The following is a 12815-nucleotide window of genomic DNA, read 5'->3' as shown; positions in this document are numbered from 1 at the left end:
ATGGTGCAAAGCTTACCCTGGCATAATGGACCCTCTAATAGCAGAAGCGTTGGCGTTACGAGATGCTGTGGTTTTTGCTCAAGCACACAGTTTCAGTCGAGTCCTGTTTGAGACTGATTGCTCCGAGCTAGTGCGACTCTGGGAGGCAAGAATAAGGAATCGCCCTTTGATTGCCCCTCTCCTCGAAGAAGTTAGTGTCTTAAATCTAGATTTTCAGGCCTTTTCTATTTCCTTTGCTCGGCGCTCAGCCAATAATTTCGCACATGAGTGTGCACGCTACGCGTGTCTGCATAACATGTCGGAGGAATGGATTGAGGCGAGCCCCGTTTTCCTTCAAAACAGTCTTAGAACTGATTGTAATGGCTGTGTGGTGAATTAATAAAGTCGAGACGTTCTCCAAAAAAAAAAAAGTCCATAGTTGCCAAAGATCATTGCTTCCTCCCTCCACCATCTATCGTTTAAACTCTCCCGCATAGAAATTGGTTCTTCAATCGAGGTCGTAGCTACATGGGGAACGAACGAGGTTGTTGTGTAGCTGCAAAACGACCCTGGTAATACCTAAGAATGGCACTCGCGGAACTTGCACATACATCAACAAAGATATACGCATCAACACTAAGTTTAACGTGTCTGGGATCCGCCTCGTCCACATTTCATCACATGACTGGGTCGGTGGCTTGAAAATATGCGCTGAGTTTGCTGCAAATGAAAGGATCGACATTTTGCAATGATACATGGTAGGAACGTCTTCGTTATGAGTACATTTCCATCTAAGCCACCACAAGCACCGTATGCGATCACGGTCACCTCCTTTAGGACGAAATCGACATATCTGTTAAGTGAAATCAACATATCCAGCAAACCCGCACCTCGAGTACCGCTGAGCTCGAGCGATCAACCTGAACAACTTCATCGATTGCTTCATATAAGCCAAGCGATGCCCACAGATCCTTGGCTGTTAGGAAACGAAATAGGAGTTGTGAAGCATCCTGAGGGCCAAGGTTACTAATATGGAACCCTCCTGTAGTATATGCTGATTAACCAGAATACTTTTTAGGGGAATAATACCATGAAGATCACGCCATAAGAGGATTTTGACTTTGCTTGGGATTTTCATTCTCCATAGATTTTTCCAAACTAGATTTCGCTACTTATCCACCTGGTAGTGCCAATTGGTTCACTGATGGGCCAAATTAGTGTCAGCACCGAAGGTAATACCTAGACCAGACGGTATACCTCCCATGCTTAGTAGCACCCCACGCGATAAAATCATCGAACCCATGCATGATCGTGAAGAAGAATTTGCAAGGTTAGTTGAACATCCACTCTTCGAAATAGCTCCCTTACAATATTTTCATCCCATCGGTCCAACGGTTAGGGTCAATTAGTTCATTGACCTTAGTATAGACTGCCCCATCTCTCAGTGACATAAGTTTCTTGTAGGGATGCTACGGATCCAAGGACCATTCGAGGTAACGATATTATCACCGCTGCCCACTCTCTAGACATAACATCCTCTTATAAGTAGTAAGACCGGCTAAAATGCTTTGCCAAGTGAAAGAGGGGCCTTCCTTAAGGTCGGCCTTTAGCGTATCACCACCTAGATAATACTTAGCTCTTAGAACACGAGCACACGTCTCTTCTGGTTCATTGATAAGCCTCCGACTTGTTTGGCTAGCATAGCGAGGTTAAAAGAGTGAAAATCTCTAAAACACGTACCTCCTTCTTTCTTGGGTAACCGAGTTTTCAACAAGCAAACCAATGCACCTTATTGCTATTAGCATCATCTCCTGGCTAGAATTTGGAAATCACATCCATCATACTTTCACAAACTCCTTTTGCTAGTATACTTTCAATCATGGTGTCCCTTGTTTTGTCATTTGCTTTTTCCTTCTTTTCTTTTTTTTACATGTTTTTCCTAGGTTTCTCATGATACCTCGAGTGTTAAGAGAGCAAACAAAAAATATTAATCATACTTCCGATGATCGTGTAACTGAAAGGGTTCATATCAACACGGCTCCACGAACTCATGGAATCGAGGTGTTCAATGTAAAAACAAAAGGGCGGACGTGTCCCTTCGTTTCTGCTAATGTGACGAATTTAGCTTAAAATGTTTCTATTAGCACCTGCATACAGCTACATAGAAATATTCCCCTGTATGTCAGTTTCAAATGAAGAGGTTTTGAGAAATTAAATGCTAAATAAATTAGAGAAACCGTGGAAGAGTTGTAGTTGGCGAAATGGGCTTTACGAATTCATCTAGAAACATTCTCCGTATTCTCGCAAAGAATGTATTTACAATCCTATTACACATTAAAGATGTCCTTCTTGGTTTAAGTTACATCAGATTGTTTATATTCCTCTGTTTTTTCGTAATCCCGTGAGTCAAAAAGGCTTTTAGCATATATGCATTTGTTCTCAGTTCAGAGTATTTGCTAAGTCATAGTATTTGCTGACATGCAACACCATCTTCCATCACTGAGATGAACACAAAAAAGAAGTGCAAGATAAGATGGAGCGATGCAGATGGTGACAGCAGCACCTGCCATCAGGCAGGGACCCAGAAACCTCTGTCACCTACTCACCGTCCACCGCAAGGGTAAGAGCAAATTGACTCAGTGATGCAATGCCCACGCTCAATTAGTTTGCACCGCATTTTGCATTAAATCCACACAAAAAATCTTCTGGCGCTAAACAAGAACATCAGGTGAGCGCAGCATTAACATGTGAGCATTACTAAATAAATGGCTATGCTTCGTTGTCGCCCAAGGGAATACAGTCCAACATATCTCCTCAGCTCCTTACGCTAGAAGGTGGGAGGGCAAGGGAGCCTCGGCTCAGGCATCATTTTATAGGTCCCATACTGTCTCTTTTTTTATCGAATGACCAAACTGATTGTACATCGGGATTAGTTGGAAATAAACCGGCATGAGCTCCAGTGGGTGAGTGGATTTGACTAGCTTCCTGAGGTCCATTCAGCACCAGTTCCTCCCTGTATCAATAACAAGGTATGAGTTTTCATTTTATGAACAAGCATAGCACCCCTATGAAACGTTCGTAAGTTTGATTACAATCTTGGAAGTAAACTCAAGCAGCCGTAGACAATGATTGTATACAGTAGATTAATATAGCTTGCATCTTGCGTCAACCATATACAGACAAGTTACAGTTACTACAGATTAATACCTTGCAACTGCAAAGATCTACATTTGAGAATATTTTGCTAGAAAATAAAGACCATGTGGATGCAAGATCTGACCAAACAAGTAACAGTCCACAAATATTTAAATGGCACAAATATGTTCAGAAGTAGCTTCAAAATATTTTCTCAGCATAGGAGTGCTGACACAAAACAAATTCACCATTGTCTAACAGACCATAAATAGCCTCGCATTCGAGTGATGAACAGAACAATACAGGTAAGGAAAAACTAATCAATTGTGATGACTCCTGGTACTGAAAAGTGATGGTGGATAATTAACGGAAACCCTTGTACCTTACCTGGTAAATGCAAAGAACCTACATCAAACCTAGTAGTAACACACTAACACTGATGGTTAACCATAGATCTCTGCAACTCTCATCACGTAAATATTGCTGTATGGGCTCAAAGTGGGTACTTATCCAAATTAAGTGGGTAAATCTTTGAATCCAGTAAACACAAATTAATAGACAGCCTAGAAAACTAAGTAGCTAAATCTTTGAATCCAGTAAACATAAATTAATAGACAGCCTAATAACCCTATTATACTCTACTAAGTTACTATCCCAGAGTTTTAAAATGTTCTTGACCTGGTTCCAGATGGAAGCCATTAGCAACCTCTGTACAAACCCAACAGCGTTGCTACTCCGACCCCCACAGCTAACCCGTTGAAAAGAACATTTTTCAACAACAAAAAAAGTACCAGGTGAGAAAAATGATGATTTCATCATCCCTGGTTCAAAAAGTCCGAACTGGAAAGTTTGCACACAGCAAGTAGTTTAACATGAGTTGTGGTTGCTAAGATGCTCAGGCATGGAATGAAGTCTGTCTAAAGAAGTTGTTCCCAGTTGGAACATCCATACCAGGTAAACCAGCTTGACCAAATTCATCTAGCAAAGCTAAGAATATACTCAATTTTGTGTTCCCAGGAGTCACCTCCACATACTAAGTTTTTGAAAGAAAAGGCATATCTCACAATGCAAGCCAGGAAACAAATCGAGGTATCACGTCAAAGATGCCTCCTTCACAGAAAGGCCAACAGGTAAGCACGCAGCTAATTACCACTGGTGAATACCATGTATAAGAAACCTGGAAGACATCCAGAATGTCAAAAGCTATATGCTATCAAACTATCAATTTTCAGTGTAGGGAATAAATCCACAGTGAAAAGCCTCACTAAGCCATCAATTCAAACATTCAAAGGTTGAGCTACTGTACAATCTAGAAGCAAATGAATGAATTCATTTTGGCCTTTAAGGTCAAACCATTTTGTCCATCCCTATTTTTATATGAGATATCAACGTGTTCTAACTTCTTAACTGAGTGTATTGCCACGATCAATATTTAATCCATACCGGAGATAAACTGGTAGATACTCCAGCAAAATGTAGGGTGTACTTGACTGTCCAAATATGAGTTTCAACTGTAAATTTCTTGTACAATATTTTGTTGATGGTTAAATAATCATAATCATACGTAAGTGCTTTGGAAGATGAACCATTTTGTACAGAACAACATATGTATTATTGGATTAATTCTTGGTCAAATCTTGAATATGGGTAGTCCAACGCCTTACATTTTGCAACAGAGTGATTACCACACAAAAAGTTCTTTCATAAATACATGCAACAAGCCATTAAACAAAATATAATTAGCTTGGAGGGTCACTTCACCAATGGCAGATGCTGAAGTTCAAGTCGAAGGACACCAAATCATTTCACTGAGCACCCTAACAAAATATCATCTATCTTCTAAGAACAAAGACATAATAGCCCAGGCACTCCAGAAAACAGATTTTATTTATATTTTGTGCTATTAGGCTACTACACTTAAAATTGCATTACTAGCAAGCTTCTCGAACAAAAACGAAAATAATAGCTATGATCCTTGATACTGATGAAACAAGGTCTTAACCAACATTACATATAAGAGGTCACATTCCATGACTTTCATCCAGGCTTAAGAGTTCGATTGGGGGTATGACCGGCCAAACACCCTGGGGTTAGGGAGGGTTATGTTAAGCCAGGTCATCGCCTTTTAACCCCCTTAACCCAGTATCCAACTAAGGCATCTATAAAGTCAAGTAAGCTCACCAACAAATAATAATTCTCATCAATTCTGTGTTCTTACTACTAACCCAGCTAACCAACCTAATTGCATGGCTGATTCATCACATAAGCAAAAGCACCCAATTTCATGTGATGTACTCCCTCCATCCCAAAATGCAAGGCATGCTCGACTTTTCGGATAAACATACAACTTTGACTATGAATTTTACTTATAATGTGTATACAAAACTAGCATAAAGACATACGAAATGAAAGAATTCCACACAAAAACAACGTTACCATTTATACATTCTGAATCCATATGTTTTGGTATATGTTAGTGCTGATAGTGACCGTGCAAAATAAAGCGCATCTTGCATTTTGGGACTGAGGGAGTAATATATTTAAATGTTTTCATGCACAATTTATAACAAACTGCAAAATATTACTGGTGCTTCTACTAGTTCAGAGATCAAAGAATCTTCCATGTATGTTTCACAGGAAAAGATGAGGCTCAGCTTGGTTGTAGTGCATACCTAACATGAACTTTACTTTTAAATTTGTCTTATTAGTTACCTATCTGTTCATTAAATATGAAATACAAAAATGTCTTGGTTGAAAACTAAAGAATAAAGTTCAAACAGCTACACACTCAAAACACGGGCATGATATATAAACTCATGTACATGTTATATACAAGTATCAGATCGTATGGGTTTTGAGCACTTTTGTTCTTACATGTTATTGATAGATAAAGCCATACTCAGTAGTAAACTGGACCAGCTAAATCGCAAATTCAAATACGACCTCATGGAAAAAAGACCACTGATTGCTGCAAAACATTTAGAAAGAATAGAAGAGAACATCGCAAAGAACTTACTTGGACCAATGATGACCTGGACCAGGTGGCCCAAAGGGGTGTGCACGGGCTACTTTGTTTGGAGATTCGAAACTCAAGTCACGGTGAACAGCATTTTCTGTAAAATCATGTTTAAGGAACAGACTCTCTGTATCACGAGGCAACTGCTGGAAGGGTGATTTCTGCAGCCATAAATCATTGTTATGCACACCAGCACCAAGGGCGCTCCCTGGTCCGCCATTCAAGTTACTGACACCATGGTTAAACTGATTCTTATTTGGTAGAAGCCACTGTGTCTGAGGACCTCGCAGACCTAAACTGTCTTGAACCAATGGCGTGCTCCACATTTGCCATGTGCCTTGCTGATTGGTAGCCTCAGGTGTCATGGAACCATTTGGACCTTCGGAAATAGAAAAATGAGAGGATTTAATAGGCTTTTCTTCAACAACCCTTGATTTTGACAGGGGAGACTCAATTGGTGACGGCTTAACATGTGGTTCCCTGGTGACAGCACCCAACATAAACCTGTTATCCCAGTCTGGAGGGAAGTTGTCTAGGGACTCTGAAACTGGACCAAGCAACGCAATTGCATCTGGATCATAGCATGGGTCCTCAAATCGCTCTGATTCTTCCATTACTGTTGGTTCAGCCTCAGCATAGAAGGGTGCATGTCCAGCTGGAAAATGAGATAGTGGCATGTTGGCAGGTGCTACATTTACTGGTGGAAATCCTGTAAATTGAATGGATTGGCTTAACCTTGGCTTGCTGTCCAGAGGAGGATACTGAGCCAGAAAATTGTGGGCACTGCTTATCTGAGCTCCATTTGGTTCTGGCTGCCGAATCTTTTCACGAGCTGAAGCGGTAATATCGGGACAAGGGGAAACAGACGTTGAGCGACTAAACAGCTGATGCCATGACTTTTTAAGGCTGGTAGGATGAGGCTGCATATTTGGACTAACCTGCATATAGCCATAATAGAAATAATTAGATGTATGATGGCAAATAGATGTAAACAACTTGTGTCGCTTGGTATAAGCAGAAAAAATACACTAATACAGTCATGTCTTTGCTACTTACAGGTTGATGAGAATTGGTCCACATATTTCTAGTTTCTCCAGTAGTAGAAGATTTGGCCATTGCTGGTGCAGCTGCAGGTTGAGCATCTCTTTTAACTGTATTACTCTGGTCAGTTGCGGTAACAACTTGTTTAGCCACCTTGTTAGCTTGCGGAGCAGGGGCCTGAGCACTTTTACCAAAAATGGAACCACCGCTGAAACCTCTGGAAGAAGATAACAAACCACCAGTCATACGTCCAAAGTACTTGGTCCTGCTCTGTACTATCTTACTACCCTGGCTGTTAGCATCAAAGTTATGAGACTTATATCCCTCTGCCCCAACTCTAATTGCATCCCGTTTATCCGGCTCATTCCTTCTGTCAAAGTCCCGCTTCCACTCTCCCTCTCTGCTTACTCTTCTCTCAATATCATCGCAATCTGAATTGCTCTTGCTTGATCCCTTATCTTCCTTCCTCCTTCTCTCCTGCCGTTTCCGTTCTGTTTCCTTCCTAGCATCCTTCTCCCCGACAGGGGTAGCGCCTTTGGATCGTTCCTCAGCCTCTGCTTTCTCATCCCTCAACCTTCTTCGCTCCTCGACTAGTTTTGCCATCTCTTCCCGCTGCTTCTTTTCCTCCTCCTCGAGCATTTCCCTCTCTAGCCTCGCCAACCTCTTCTCCTCAGCCTTCCTTTTTGCCTTGTCCACTTTGCTCTCCTCAGCCTTCCCTCCATTCTCTCCTCCTTTTGTCAACATTCTGCCATCCCGGCCCAAGCCACCACTGTCCCGTAATGACCCAAACCTGAACAATTTCTTCCAGAACCACGCGATACTCACGTAAAAGCACGAGAACAGCCGCCATGAGAACCCCGAGTACGAGTTATCGGCGGAGCAGCGCAGGTCAAGCCAGTAACCCGGGTCTCCGACAGCATTGGCCCAATCCTGACTGCAAGGCCACCCAGTGGGGACCTTCCCTGCGGCGCCGAGGTCAAGAACAGGTCGCTTGGATACATGGCCGCAGTAGGAGCACATGAACTTGCCGCCACCAGGGTTCTGGTCCCTGTATGGGTTGTTGCAGTTGCGGCAGCGGCGTGTGGCGGTCTTGCGGAGCTTCTGGAGCTCAAGAGCGTGGGTGCGGCGCTCCTCGCGGAGGCGTGCGGAGCGGCGTGCGCGCCAGAGCGAGAGGCGAGGGAGGAGAATCTCGTACCAGAAGAGGGTGAGGAGGAGGACGGAGACGCAGGCGAGGCGCGGCGAGGTGACCTCGAAGCGGTAGGCGGCGGGCAGGAGCTGGGAGAGCGCCCAGAGGAGGATGAGCGGGAGGACGAGCCACGGCAGCATGGTGGCGACGCGCCGCGACCACCGTTGCACGGCGCACAGTATACACATTATCCGACCGCCTCCGCCGCCGCCGCCAAAGCCGTCGCCCGGAGCTCGATCGCCAGCGCCTACCTGATGAAGATAGCGGGTTGCTTGTGTGTTCCGTCAGCGACGCGATGCGGTGCGGCGGCTTTGAAGAGGGAAAGGGGAAAGAAACCCTCGGACGGAGGAGAGGGAAAGGGAAGGAAAGGCGGCTCCTTTGGCGCGGATGCGAGATTCGCGGGGGAAGGGAGGGGATCCGGCTTGCTCTAGGAGAGATTGGGAATGGTGGGGTGGAGGAGGAGCTCGAGGTCGAGGTGGTGGGCGGTGGCCATGGCGAAAACCCTAGCTTTCTTCTCTCTCGGATTGTTTGTTTAATTTCCTTGGATTTGCTTTTCCTTCTTCTTCAAGGTTTGGTCGGCGAGGGAAGAAGGGGAAACCGGATAAAGCGTCACACACTGCTCCTCTCCTGCGAGCTTCTATCTTTCTTGCCCATTTTTGCCTCCTTTTCTTTTGTTATTTTTGGACTACTCTCATGCTTTGCCACTATTTCATTTTGGTCTTATATATTTACATAAAGGACAAATGAGAGCTTGTACATTTTTCTATTGTCATTGAAGCTGAAAATATTTGCTTTCTCGAACTAGCTAGGATATTTGTGGTAGACTAAAATACATAGTCGGTTAGTGTGCGCGGAGATTCATCTACGGTCACTCGCGGATGGTAGAGCATTGCATTTTTCCATGTGGCACCATGTGGACCCCATAATCTCTCAATTCCCATCCCGGACCCAACGAAGACAACCCTCGCCTCCATCCCCACCCCTCTTTTACATCCCATGCATCCCGACAAGGAGGCTATGCAGAAACTTGTACAAGTCATTTGGAAGTGGGATCGGCGGCTAAAGAACGATTTCCTAGCTCACTGTACTAATGCCGGCTCTCCTCAACCGACCGAAAGTGCATCTAGTGCTTTTCTTGTGGCTCCTGCAAGTTGGTTTAACCATGTTTAAGACGTCCCCTCAAAAAGAGTTGAAGAAAGTGTGGGTTCAAGATCCAAGACGCAAACGCCTCTTGAATGGAGGACCAAATTTGGCGTTCTTAAAAAACTCATAAGGTGAGCCAGGTTGAAGATGTGGTCTTCTTTTTTAAATAACTTCGATTCAAACAGGACAATCGTCCTATTAAGGGGGCTATAACTTCAAGGTGAACATGATCTTGTTATGTGCTCAATCTGAGTCAAAATCTTTTTACAACAATCGTTTAGAAACCTCTTGAGGAATCAGTGTGGTTGAAGAAAGTGGGTCCCTATTTGGACACCGTTGTTGAGGTGGTTAAAGAAAACTACACGGAGCAAGGACAAAGGCAAACAAGATATAGCATAAACAAAAAAAAGATTGGGGATGAGTACACACGTTTGTTTCCCGGATCCATGTCTGCCTTTGGAGAGGCTATTTCGCACATGTGTACCATAGTTCACAAGCATCCCCCACTTGTGACTAAGCCTTCTTATCCGTATAACCCCAAGTGCAAGGGGTTGTTGTAACCCATATCAAAAGTGGAAGCAAGAGTACTAATCCACAAGAGCAATAAGGTAAAGTTATTTGCTATTGCTAATTAGAGTATAATAGTTCTGAATATCTAGACACTCAACAAGTTAAATGAACAAATATGACTGTTTTGGAGAGGTTTAAAATGGAAAGTAAAGGTGTAGAAAATTAAAGAGAGCGGTTGTTGTTGTTGAGACCAAGCAATCTTTTAAAATGCATTCATGGGGTCATAAGAGGGATGTTCCATGGATGAGATGATTCATATAGTAACAAAATCATTATTAATGGTCGTGTCTAGATGAATGTGTTTCATATGTAGTTGTACATGCATATGTGAAAACATGTATTTGTTGCCCTACCCTCCCATTTCATGGGTCCCGAGGAAACTTACAACAATTAAGGAAGACCTTTTCCAGTGTCGACGAATTAACATTCCATGAACATTAGGTTTGATTTTAACTTCAGTATAAGGAATTGCAATAAAGAGGCAATTCTACTTACCCAATTTAAATCGTGATATCCCTGAAAAAGTACATATTGTGCCATGTTGATGAGAAATATATGGACGGCTTGCATCAATATCATCCCACCCAACTGATTTGTTTTATATTTTTATAGATATGTATGTATCGACCTAATTAGTTTGACTTTAGAGAATAGTAGATAATAGTATATATATCATCATAATCAACCTATCTAGAAATATAAGTCGTAGTTTGTTCGATTTAAACATTGCTTCGACCAATAACAAGAAAAAACTAGCTACAAAGAGCATGTGGTTCCATGCTTAGGTGTGAAGTATAGCAGAACCATGTTTAGAATGTTACATAGGCTGTACAAACTCATCACATACTCCCCCCATCCATGAAAAGATATTTAAATTTGTCTAAATTTGGATGTATGTAGACATTATAGATACATCCAAATTTGGATAGATCTAAGATATCCTTTCATGAACAGTGGTAGTATTATGATTTGATTTTCTTCCCTCTCTTGCTTAATGATGCTTTTGTGATTTCATTAAAATTCTCAACAAACTTATGTGGGGGAGTGCCTGATCTTGTCTATGTAGGATAGTGGATAAGGCATCCGTGTACTACTAAAGCTGATGCCCACCGCCCATGCCGTGAAATGCACTCAGTCACGGAGCGCATGCCAGAGCTACATGAACATCGCACATACCTCCGGCCTAGACATAATCATGTAATTTCTCACAAAAGAAAAAAAAAACACGTCAACAGCTCACGGCAACTGCTCTTATATACTGCATTTGTTTTGATATCTTGATAATGAGAAGAAAAAGAAATCACGCTAGCTATTACATCGATCAGCAGTACACCACAACTCAGACATGACTCTGATGGTTGCAAGTCCATGCCTATTTTCTGATGCTATAATCTTAAACTTGATACATAGAAATGTGTTATATCTGAGCATAGTTCTGTTTGTAACCAAATCCGATCGGCACCAAATCAGGGCGACAAGGCTGCAAGAGCAGATGTGGAGACATCAGAATTCAGAAAGCAATTAAGCTTAACCATGACATCGCTAGTGGTTGTCTGAAATAATTCAGAGGTAAGTAGCGAGTAGCTGACCTGATGAAGTGGACGATTTCTCCCAGGATTCCGGAATCCGCATCACCACCGGCGGCGTGGGCTGCCCAGCTGCATTTCAGAACACCGCCATGGTTCAGTTCATGAGAGAGTTAGTAGTTACTGATAGAGAGAGAGAGAGGTCGCGGGAATGGCGTTTGCCGTACTGAAGCAGATGAAGAGGACTTGCGGCGGGAGGACGACGCCGCAGGCGATGGGGAGGTACATCATGCGGACGGGGTCGATGGGTTTGGGGAGCATGCGGTTCACGTCGCCGAGGATCACCGGGCACAGGCACCGCAGCGACCGGTCGTCCGTCGCCGCCGAGCTGTTGAGGAACATGCCCAGACCGCCGCAGCACTCGCTCTGCGGCGTCGGCGTGTCGGCCTCGCTCCCGGTCAGGAACGTCGCGCACGTCATCAGACCGGCCAGCGGCGTCACGCAGTCCGTCGGAGACGAAGGAGGCGACGCGGCGCCCGGCATGCCGGGGAAGCCGGGAAGCGGCGCCTGCTGCCTCCCGGCGGCGCACGGCGGCGAGCCGCTGGGCGCGGGTGGAGCCGACGGCGACGGCGGTGTGAGCCTGCCGGCTGGCACCGACGGCGGCGACAGCCTGCCCGAGGGTGGCGGCGAAAGCCTGCCGCGGGGGAAGCCCGGGAACCCGCTGGGGCTGCGCCTGGTGCCCGGGAACCAGAGCACCCGGTTGTCGGCACGGTGCCTCCTCAACGCCTCCGCTGGCTGCTGCAGCACTGCGGCCATCACCGAGACCGCGACCACGGCGAGTAAGACGACACTGCTGCGCTTCGACGCTGCCATTGCCACCTTTTCTCTTCTTCCCTACCAAATTACTTGGGAGTTGTACCAAGAAGCGCAGGAGCAATGCTTACACGGTTGATCGATGTGCCCGTCGTCTTCTTCCTCTCGCCATTTTATATCTCTCGATTGTTTCGATACAGGCGTCATTTTCAAAATGACCAGCACAAAGAGCGTGCGCCGTGCCATTAATCCTACGTACTTAAAACATTCTATCTTGGGGTTTTCTTGTAAAGAAATGCAAGCCGTCTTTAGATGGAAGTGTTCCAGAACGTGAGCATTAGAGAAACATCGAAGCAGGTAGCATAATATAGTTTTGTACAGGTGTGCAATCTGAATGTGACTATGA

The 12815-nt window shown here is 44.2% G+C and overlaps 1 protein-coding gene and 1 pseudogene across 1 annotated transcript; both read right to left on the bottom strand.

Annotated features, from left to right (window-relative positions):
- Positions 1 to 2640: 2640 nt before the first annotated feature.
- On the bottom strand, positions 2641 to 8567 carry LOC124692982 (stress response protein nst1-like). The gene is made up of 3 exons (XM_047226421.1): positions 7187 to 8567; positions 6131 to 7068; positions 2641 to 2992 (listed from the first exon to the last, which is right to left on the bottom strand). The coding sequence occupies exons 1-3, from the start codon at positions 8543 to 8545 to the stop codon at positions 2845 to 2847; spliced, it is 2445 nt and encodes an 814-aa protein (XP_047082377.1). The 5' UTR covers positions 8546 to 8567; the 3' UTR covers positions 2641 to 2844.
- Positions 8568 to 11377: 2810 nt separating this feature from the next.
- LOC124657925 lies at positions 11378 to 12655 on the bottom strand (annotated as a pseudogene).
- Positions 12656 to 12815: the final 160 nt, after the last annotated feature.

This window comes from Lolium rigidum, chromosome 1 (genome assembly GCF_022539505.1).
Source record: "Lolium rigidum isolate FL_2022 chromosome 1, APGP_CSIRO_Lrig_0.1, whole genome shotgun sequence".
NCBI lineage: Eukaryota > Viridiplantae > Streptophyta > Magnoliopsida > Poales > Poaceae > Lolium > Lolium rigidum.
The sequence above is the reverse complement of the archived record's forward strand: the minus strand, read 5'-3'. Positions and strand labels throughout refer to the sequence as shown.